Raw genomic sequence first — 10,373 nt, forward strand, 5'->3', positions numbered from 1 at the left:
TTCTTATTAAACCATAATTCATACGGTGTCGTTTCTACGGATTTTGATGGTGCTCTATTTAAAGTGAATGCGGCTGTCTCTAATGCATAACTCCAAAATGATAACGGCAAATCAGTAAGAGACATCATAGAACGAACCATATCTAAGAGAGTTCGATTACGACGTTCGGACACACCGTTTCGTTGTGGTGTTCCCGGCGGTGTCAATTGTGAAAGTATTCCGCATTTCTTTAAATGCATGCCAAACTCATAACTCAGATATTCTCCTCCGCGATCAGATCGTAGAAATTTAATCTTCTTGTTACGTTGATTTTCTACTTCACTTTGGAATTCCTTAAACTTCTCAAAAGTTTCGGATTTATGTTTCATGAAATAGATATACCCATATCTACTCAGATCATCCGTGAAGGTTAGAACATAACGATAACCACCGCGCGATGCTACACTCATTGGTCCGCACACATCGGTATGTATGATTTCCAATAAGTCGGTAGCTCACTCCATCATACCGAGAAAATGGAGTCTTAGTCATTTTTCCCATTAGACATGCTTCGCATCTATCAAGTGACTCAAAGTCAAGTGATTCAAGTAATCCATCGGTATGGAGTTTCTTCATGCGTTTCACTCCAATATGACCAAGACGACGAGTGCCACATATAAGTAGAATTATCATTAAGTTTAATTCGCTTAGCATCAATGTTATGTATATGCGTATCACTACTATCGAGATCTAACAGAAATAAGCCATTCTTTTGTGGTGCTCGACCATAAAAGATATTATTCATAAAAATAGAACAACCATTATTCTCAGACTTGAATGAATAACCGTCTTGCATTAAACAAGATCCGGATATAATGTTCATGCTCAACGCAGGTACATAATAACAATTATTTAGGCTTAAAACTAATCCCGAAGGTAGATGTAGAGGAAGTGTGCCGACTGCGATCACATTGACCTTGGATCCGTTTCCAACGCGCATCGTCACTTCATCTTTCAGCGGTTGTCGTTTATTCTTTAGTTCCTGTTTCGAGTTACAAATATGAGCAACCGAACCGGTATCAAATACCCGGGTACTAGAACGAGAACTAGTGAGATAAACATCTATAACATGTATATCGGATATACCTTCTTTCTTCTTCTTGACAAGGCCGCTCTTCGGATCTGCCAAATACTTGGAGCAATTACGCTTCCAGTGTCCCTTTTCCTTGCGGTAATAGCACTCGGCATCGGGCTTAGGGCCGTTCTTAGGTTTCATAGGAGGCGTGGCAGCTTTCTTGCCACCCTTCTTGAATTTTCCCTTAGACTTGCCTCGTTTCTTGAAGCTCGGTGGTCTTGTTGACCATCAACACTTGGTGCTCTTTCTTGATCTCAATCTCGGCGGCTTTTAGCATGCCAAAGAGTTCGAGTAACTCCTTGTTCATGTTCTGCATATTGTAGTTCATCACAAAGTTCTTATAACTTGGTGGCGGTGATTGAAGGACACGATTAATCCCCGGTCTGTTAGGAATCACTATTCCCAAGTCACCGAGTTTCTTCGCATGCCCGGTCATGGCGAGCATGTGCTCACTAATGGAGCTGCCTTCTTCCATCATACCAGCTGAAGAAATGTTTCGATGCTTCATAGCATTCCACGGCCGCATGAGTCTCAAAAATAGCTTTCAGCTCATTCATCAACTCATGAGGATCGTGGTGCTCAAAACGTTTTTGAAGATCGGATTCCAAACTGCACAGGATGGCACACTGAACTTGAGAGTACCGAGTTTTCCGAGTTTCGTAAACAGCTTTTACTTCATCGGTTTCAGTTTCTGCAGGAGGGTCACCTAGCGGTGCATCAAGCACATATTGCAGATTTCCGCCAGAGAGGAAGATCCTCACATGACGGAACCAGTCGGTGAAGTTGCTACCGTTGCTCTTAAGCTTTTCTTTCTCTAGGAATTGGTTAAAATTGATTGAGGACGCCATCTCTACAACATATATTTGCAATAGTTTAGACTAAGTTTATGACAAATTGAGTTCAAATTTTAATTCAACATAATTAAAAATCTAGGTGAACTCCCACTCAAAACAATATCCCTCGCATTGTCTTAGTGATCACACGAACCAAATCCATCGCACCTCAAATCGATCATCACGAGAAAAGGTGTAATTTCAATGGCGAACACTCAAAGTGTTCATCATATCAATCATATGATTCATGCTCTACCTTTCGGTATCACGTGTTCCGAGACCATGTCCGTACATGCTAGGCTCGTCAAGGCCACCTTAGTATCCGCATGTGCAAAAACTGTCTTGCACCCGTTGTAAGTACTTATCGAATCTATCACACCCGATCATCACGAGATGCTTCGAAACGATAAGACTTGATAACGGTGCTACTAAGGATGAACACTTTATTATCTTGAGATTTTAGTGAGGGATCATCTTATAATGCTACCGTCGCGATCTAAGCAAAATAAGATGCATAAAAGGATTAACATCACATGCAGTTCATATGTGATATGATATGGCCCTTTTGTCTTTGCGCCTTTGATCTTCATCTCCAAAGCACGGGCATGATCTCCATCATCTTCGGGCATGATCTCCATCATCGTCGGCGAAGCACCAAGGTCAATGGCGCCGTCTTCATGATTGTCCTCCATGTAGCAACTATTACAACTACTTTGAAATACTACTCAACATGAAATTTAAAGACAACCATAAGGCTCCTGCCGGTTGCCACAATACAATAATGATCATCTCATACATATTCATCATCACATTATGGCCATATCACATCACCAAACCCTGCAAAAACAAGTTAGACGCTCTCTAATTTGGTTTGCATATTTTACGTGGTTTAGGGTTTTCGATATAGATCTAATCTACCTACGAACATGAACCACAACGTTGATACTAATGTTGTCAATAGAAGAGTAAATTGAATCTTTACTATAGTAGGAGAGACGAGACACCCGCAAAGCCTCTTATGCAATACAAGTTGCATGTCGAACGAGGAACAAGTCTCATGAACGCGGTCATGTAAAGTTAGTCCGAGCCGCTTCATCCCACTATGCCATAAAGATGCAAAGTACTCAACTAAAGATAACAAGAGCATCAACGCCCACAAACCATTGTGTTCTACTCGTGCAACCATCTATGCATAGACACGGCTCCGATACCACTCGTAGGATAACGTTGCATAGAAAACAAAAATTTTCCTACCGCGAACACGCAATCCAAGCCAAGATGCAATCTAGAAGACGGTAGCAACGAGGGAGTATCGAGTCTCACCCTTGAAGAGATTCCAAAGCCTACAAGATGAGGCTCTTGTTGCTGCGGTAGACGTTCACTTGCCGCTTGCAAAAGCGCGTAGAAGATCTTGATCACGATCGGTTCCGGCGCCACGAACGGGCGGCACCTCCGTACTCGGTCACACGTTCGGTTGTTGATGAAGACGACGTCCACCTCCCCGTTCCGGCGGGCAGCGGAAGTAGTAGCTCCTCTTGAATCCGACAGCACGACGGCGTGGTGTCGGTGGCGGTGTAGAAGTCCGGCGGAGCTTCGCTAAGCTATGCGGGATGTGGAGGAGCGGGCGGCTAGGGTTTGGGGAGAGGGGGGGCGCCGGCCTCTAAGGGGTGCGGCCACCTTGGTGGTTCTTTGGTGGCCGGCCCCCTCCCCTTGGTCCCTCATTATATAGGTGGAACCCCAAGAGGTGGTGTCCAAGTCTTCGAATAAGACCCGAACCAAATCCTTCCATAGGAGGGGGCAATCCTAGCCCAACTAGGACTCCCACCCAAAGGTGGGATTCCCACCTCCCATGTGGGGGGTGGCCGGCCCCCTAAGGGGGAGTCCACTTGGGACTCCTCCCCCACTAGGGTTGGCCGGCCATGGAGGTGGAGTCCCTTGTGGACTCCACCTTCCTTGGTGGTTTCTTCCGGACTTTTCTAGAACCTTCTAGAACCTTCCATAGAACCTTCCGCGACATTTTATTCACATAAAATGACATCCTATATATGAATCTTATTCTCCGGACCATTCGGAACTCCTCGTGATGTCCGGGATCACATCCGGGACTTCGAACAAATATTCGAACTCCATTCCATAATTCAAGTACTACCATTTCAACATCCAACTTTAAGTGTGTCACCCTACGGTTCGAGAACTATGCGGACATGGTTGAGTACTCACTCCGACCAATAACCAATAGCGGGATCTGGAGATCCATAATGGCTCCCACATATTCAACGATGACTTTAGTGATCGAATGAACCATTCACATACATTACCAATTCCCTTTGTCTCGCGATATTTTTACTTGTCCGAGGTTTGATCTTCGGTATCATTCTATACCTTGTTCAACCTCGTCTCTCGACAAGTACTCTTTACTCGTATCGTGGTATGTGGTCTCTTATGAACTCATTCATATGCTTGCAAGACATTAGACGACATTCCACCGAGAGGGCCCGGAGTATATCTATCCGTCATCGGGATGGACAAATCCCATTGTTGATCCATATGCCTCAACTCATACTTTCCGGATACTTAATCCCACCTTTATAGCCACCCATTTACGCGGTGGTGTTTGGTGTAATCAAAGTACCTTTCCGGTATAAGTGATTTATATGATCTCATGGTCATAAGGACTAGGTAACTATGTATCGAAAGCTTATAGCAAATAACTTAATGACGAGATCTTATGCTACGCTTAATTGGGTGTGTCCATTACATCATTCATATAATGATATAACCTTGTTATTAATAACATCCAATGTTCATGATTATGAAACTAATCATCCATTAATCAACAAGCTAGTTTAAGAGGCATACTAGGGACTTCTTGTTTGTCTACATATCACACATGTACTAATGTTTCGGTTAATACAATTCTAGCATGATATATAAACATTTATCATAAACATAGAGATATAAATAATAACTACTTTTATTATTGCCTCTAGGGCATATCTCCTTCAGGATCATCATCTTCGCGCGAATTGAAACCTTAGGACAGCCACCTTTATTCGGGTGGACCAACAGCCCCCTCACCGCCGGCCGGCTTCCAGCGAACGGAAAGAGTGGGCCAACCCCTCCAGGCCCAGATCGAGCCCAAAGGATGGCCCTAGATCGGCCCATGCGCGGATCAATTGGATGCAGGCGCCTCTGTCAGGACCACGCCGCCGCCGACACAGTACCACGCACGCCGCCTCTGCCTCCTCCGCGCTTCGCTATCGCGCGACGGCGAGCGCCACCGCCCCGCCGCCATGACTCCACCTTCGCCAGAGGAAAGGACCCCCCCCCCCCGTGCGCGCGCTCGCGAAGGGAAATCGATGGGCCGCGCCAAACCCAGCATGTCGTCTTCGACAGCCAGGCGTGCCCGCCTCCGCCGGCAGCAGCCCTCGCGCACGAACGACCCGAGGCAGGCGGCGGCAGCGGCCGGCGGGAGGTATCTTGATCTGGCACTGACGGGTTGAGAGTCGCCTCCCGAACCTCCCTCGCACGAACGGCCCATTAGGAAAAAAAATTCCCTTAAAATGGAGAGAATTTCACTTTCCAGCCTCTAGGCACCAATATATATAGATATTCTGGATGTCATCTCATGTCCTACTTGCCTAAGAAGATCTTCAACCCACACGAGTGAAAATGTATCAGTAGAGCGGTTGTCAAAGAAATCCACACTCCCACTTTCATAGCAAAGATTGTCCTTGGGTCCACAAAAGAATCCATTGTGCACCAATTCAATGGTAAACTTGTCATGATCATCTACTCGAAATTCAGACAAAGTGTAAACAATTTTTACATGACAAGCCATAGCATTGTTTCTTTGTTTCTATTGCTTATAATGTTGAGCATGGACATACAACAGAACCTACTGCAGTACATGGAAGAGAAAGGCCACCAAATGGCAGGAGCTAACTAGCAAGAATGATACAGTGGATGAACTGAAGGATATGGAGCACTACGGCAGGAGCATGACGATACAGCAGCCATCCAGACTAGACTTACTGATTGGTAAGTGATACTCGTTGAATTCAGCTAACAGAATTAATCAAGTCAATTTCACCAAACACAACTGAATGTTAATACTGTGTTGTCCTATGTCAGACTTAGTGTTCATATTCAGTTATTGTTAACTTAATTCAAAATTCCATCTGGTAACTCCTTAATGCCGATAACAGTGATCATAGAACTGGATTATTGCAATGCAACTGCACATAATCTAACAATGGACATCACAAACCCTAACACTGCTAAAATCTCAACGAAATTTGATGACTTCATATGATGCTGAAACAGGACACCATCTTTTTTTTGCGAAACACAGTAGAATCAAAGGCGCTCATACATACGCGCACACACTCACCCCTATGAACGCACACACGCACACCCTACCCCTATGAGCACCTCCAAGATACTGCATCGAAGAATTGATCCGGCGGGTATTGAGATTTACGAAGTCACCACAGACGCCTCGCTGTCGACGGGAACATCGCCTCCCACTGGAGAATATTCCGCCTTTATGAAACACCAAAGTGTCAAATCTGGGATTTGAACTCTGGTGGGTTGGGGGTGCCACTGCCCTCCTAACCATCCAAACACAGGTTGATTCTCAAACAGGACACCATCTAAAGTCAAGATTTCTGCAAGAATCATGGGGGAAATGATGCCTACACACTATAAGTACCAACATCATCTCATTTCCATGGGGTGGGAGGGGGCAGTAATCGAAGTCATCCACAACGCCGCTGAGATAAGCCTTACGCCGAGATAAACCCGCATTGAGGTGCTCTAGGGAAGAACATTTTCACCGTACTGCGGAGGATCTTCGCGCCATTTGCGATGACAAGGATCATCGCCCATTGTCACTTGGTCGACGTCTCCGTCTCCACTGCCTCAGTCTCTGTGTACGTCGCCTACAAGCTCGCCTCCTTCCTCTGTACAAGGAAAATGATCGGGGGAAATCGGCAACTGCCCACTAAATCTGTGGCACAAGGGAAGGCAAACCTAGTTAAGCTAGATATACTACGCTACGATTTGTTTCGAACTACAGGGTTTTTTTGCTAAATAGTTATAATTGGGCCATAGCCAGGGTGGCGAACAAGTGTCAAGTTCTGTATAGTTTTGTATATTTTTGCACCCGAAATACAACTATTTGTACCACTGCATCACAACTTGCAAAAAGTTGTATGGATCTGCACCCAAATGACAACTTTTTGTATGCCTGGTGCAGTTACCTATCAATTATACTATGGATCCTTTTTTCCAAAAAGGGGAGAATCCTGCATCTGCCTGGTAGACTTCAGTATTACTTGAGGTACCAAAGATACATTTACTTGCCTGTAACAAACTCATGAAAACTTAAACGTTTTTTCATAAATGATGTTACTTTGAGTCATCAGAAAAGAAAAATAAGGGTTTTGTTGTGAAAGAGATATGGTAATTTTTTCTTGGTAAAATTTTATAGATATTTTGATATGAATTACATATGAAGACTGAAATGAGTAAACAAATACACTAGAATGCGTCCGGATACATATGATTCAGGAAAAAGCTAAAACATGGTATAATTGGGAACATATTATTTTCATCGAAGGAGCTGCGGGCTCCCAATTACTTTACTCTCTTAAATTCGAGCAACCACAAAAGTTGAGAAAGGAGGATGCGCCTGCAGAATACAGAGCTCATCCTTTTGTTATTTTCTTGCGTATGAAGCAGAAGGCTACCTTGGTTGTTTCTGTTTCTATTTGCAAATGTCCCTGTGCATAGCTAGGAGTAGTATTTAACAACGACTTGCTGTACGCCTGTACCGTGAACACCAAGTCCGCGAGACCGCGTAAAAGCGTGCCCCCCGGGTTACTGGTAACACTCGCAACCTCATCCTGGGCTGAGCTGCGCAGCTGCCACGACGCTTCCTCCTCTTTATAAGAGCTGAACCAAAGCTCCGTCCTCTACTTCCGCCACCAAAGCTGTCTTTCAACTCGCACCAACGAACTCACGCGCAGCACTGTGCACACGTGCTCTGGCAACTTAGCTCGCGAGGTGGCACCATGCAGGCGCCTAGCATCGTCAACGCGGACGGCAGCGCCGCCACTGGCTTCGGCTCGGCAGCGGCCGACGAGCAGTTCTACGACGCGGTCGTGAGGGAGCTGACGCGCGGGCAGGAGCTGACGGCGCTGCTGCAGGCGGAGGTGCTGCGGGCGCTACGCGGCCAGGGCCATGCCGAGGCCGCCGCCGCATTCATCCTGCAGGAGGTGTCCCGCGCCTTCACCTTCTGTATCTCCATCATGGACGGCTCCGCCCCGGCCCCCGCCGCCGCGCCATCCCACGCGACCGTTGCCACCGCCGCCGCCGCGCCACCCCACGCGACCGTTGCCACCGCCGCCGCCGCGGGCGCGCGCCGGGCTAGGGATGACGGCGCGCCAAGAAAGTGAGTCGTCTAGCTACTAGTATGCGTTGCCATTATAGAAGGAACAAGTCGATGAATGGATTATGTGTGGATCTAATTTGTTATTCAACAGAAGCATCATGACACCCTCGCCCAACTCGGATGGCTACGAGTGGAGGAAGTATGGCCAGAAGAGGATCATGGGGACAAGCTTCCCAAGGTTAGCTAATCAGTAATGGGATATATACTATATATTCTATCTTACTTATCTCAATAACTAACAAATGGATTAGTGATTAAGTTGCCATGTCGTTGTAAGAAGGACAAACAAAAGAACATGAAAGAAATGGCTAAGCGTAAGGTTTGGATCGTGGCGCTTCTAGACTAGAGTCAGCGCGTAGAAGGATAACAGAAAAAAAAACGTGGGTATATGTGATTGAGTATTCCGATTCTGGATACCAGCTTGAGATGGGGAACCTGGACAAACACAAAATGTTGCGCTCGCTTGACACGCAGCGACCTCGAAAAAGATCCCCACTTTACCCACACGTTTGAAAGCATCGCCGAAGTGAAATAGTGTCCATTCGAAGGGGAAGCAAAAGATAAAGTCAGTTTTCATGCTGACGCCTGTTTTCTTTTTCATTCAGGTTAGGAGGATGTTGTTTCCATCTCGCCAAAAGGGAATGTTTTTTTAACAAACCTTTCGTGCCCGATAGCTACGTTTTGTGGCGCGCGGGATTCTCGTGTGTTTTACGCTGTCTGCGTTTGGAGAGTACTAATTTGTCCTACTACTAGTATCATGTTAGAAGCGTCTAATTAGTCATTTGAAGCGACGTCACTAGCAACTAGTTAATCAATTTGAAGCGACGTCAGCACTAGCAGCCAGCTAGCCGCCATGTGCTAACATCAGATCACCTTATTAGTATACGTACACCTACATGTGTAGGATAAACAGATTGTATTTCTTACTCCCACTTGTATACACGCAGGTGCTACTTCCGATGCTGCTACCACCGCGAGCGCAGCTGCCCGGCGACGAAGCAGGTGCAGGAGCAGCACAGCAACGGCGGCCCCAGGATGTACCTCGTCATCTACGTCCACGAGCACACCTGCCACCGCACGTCGCCGGCCGTAGCGGAGCCTGAGGCGACCACAGGTAGTCCCACGGAGATGCTCGACTTCTCCGCCGCCGCGGGGTTCTCGCGGCAGCAACCGGGCGGCGTCGTGCAGCTGAGCAAGGAGGAGCTCGAGCAGCAGGTGCTCGTCTCCTCCCTCACCTGCGTGCTGCAGGGGAGACAGCTCTACCCCGGCGGCGGATCGCCGGAAGAATGGTCGTCGCAGGGACGCCCTCGCCAAGACGGCGCGCCCGTACCCGCTGTTTCCATCGAGACGTCGGCTGAGCTGCCGGCGTCGTTGGGCGATGATGACGGGCTGGATGTCATGGACTACGATGTGTCGGACACGATGTATTTCGGCGCATCCTCATCATATTCCTATGGAGGTGACCACGAACTGCTGCTTTGAGGGGTGCGTCAGTGCGTGAGCTAACGTGATCGATCATGTCGATCGATAATATACGTAGATCGAGTTTTGAGAGTCTACATGAGCGCGGCGGTTTTATCGTGTGTGTTTAGGAAGATGATGACAGAGCCACTCAGCCTACTTATTGTCAACTACTATCAGGTTTGATACAATGTAGGAGTACGTCTAAGTACGGGCCATACATATACAGTCACTCCCTAGCTATATACAAGTATTGTTCCAGTCTATGCAACTAAATCTTATGGTCTGCGTTGCTCAAGTCAAGTTTGATCAGGCTGAGGAGCGTCCAAATTGATATCTTCCACCAGTAGAAAAAGGGTCTATAGTTCAGGTTGCGAACCGGTTCTAGTCCCGATTATTTAACCGGAACTACAAAATAAGGACTAAAGGCTTTTTCTTTAGTCCCGATTGTCCACAACTCGGGAGTAAAGACCTTTCTGTCGGGCAAGTCGAGGGTTGGGGCTGAAGA

The 10,373-nt window shown here is 46.7% G+C and overlaps 1 protein-coding gene across 1 annotated transcript; it reads left to right on the forward strand.

Annotated features, from left to right (window-relative positions):
• Positions 1-8,024: 8,024 nt before the first annotated feature.
• LOC124662976 (transcription factor WRKY45-1-like) lies at positions 8,025-10,015 on the forward strand. The gene is made up of 3 exons (XM_047200745.1): positions 8,025-8,404; positions 8,496-8,582; positions 9,352-10,015. The coding sequence occupies exons 1-3, from the start codon at positions 8,025-8,027 to the stop codon at positions 9,884-9,886; spliced, it is 1,002 nt and encodes a 333-aa protein (XP_047056701.1). The 3' UTR covers positions 9,887-10,015.
• Positions 10,016-10,373: the final 358 nt, after the last annotated feature.

This window comes from Lolium rigidum, chromosome 6 (genome assembly GCF_022539505.1).
Source record: "Lolium rigidum isolate FL_2022 chromosome 6, APGP_CSIRO_Lrig_0.1, whole genome shotgun sequence".
NCBI classification, from domain to species: domain Eukaryota; kingdom Viridiplantae; phylum Streptophyta; class Magnoliopsida; order Poales; family Poaceae; genus Lolium; species Lolium rigidum.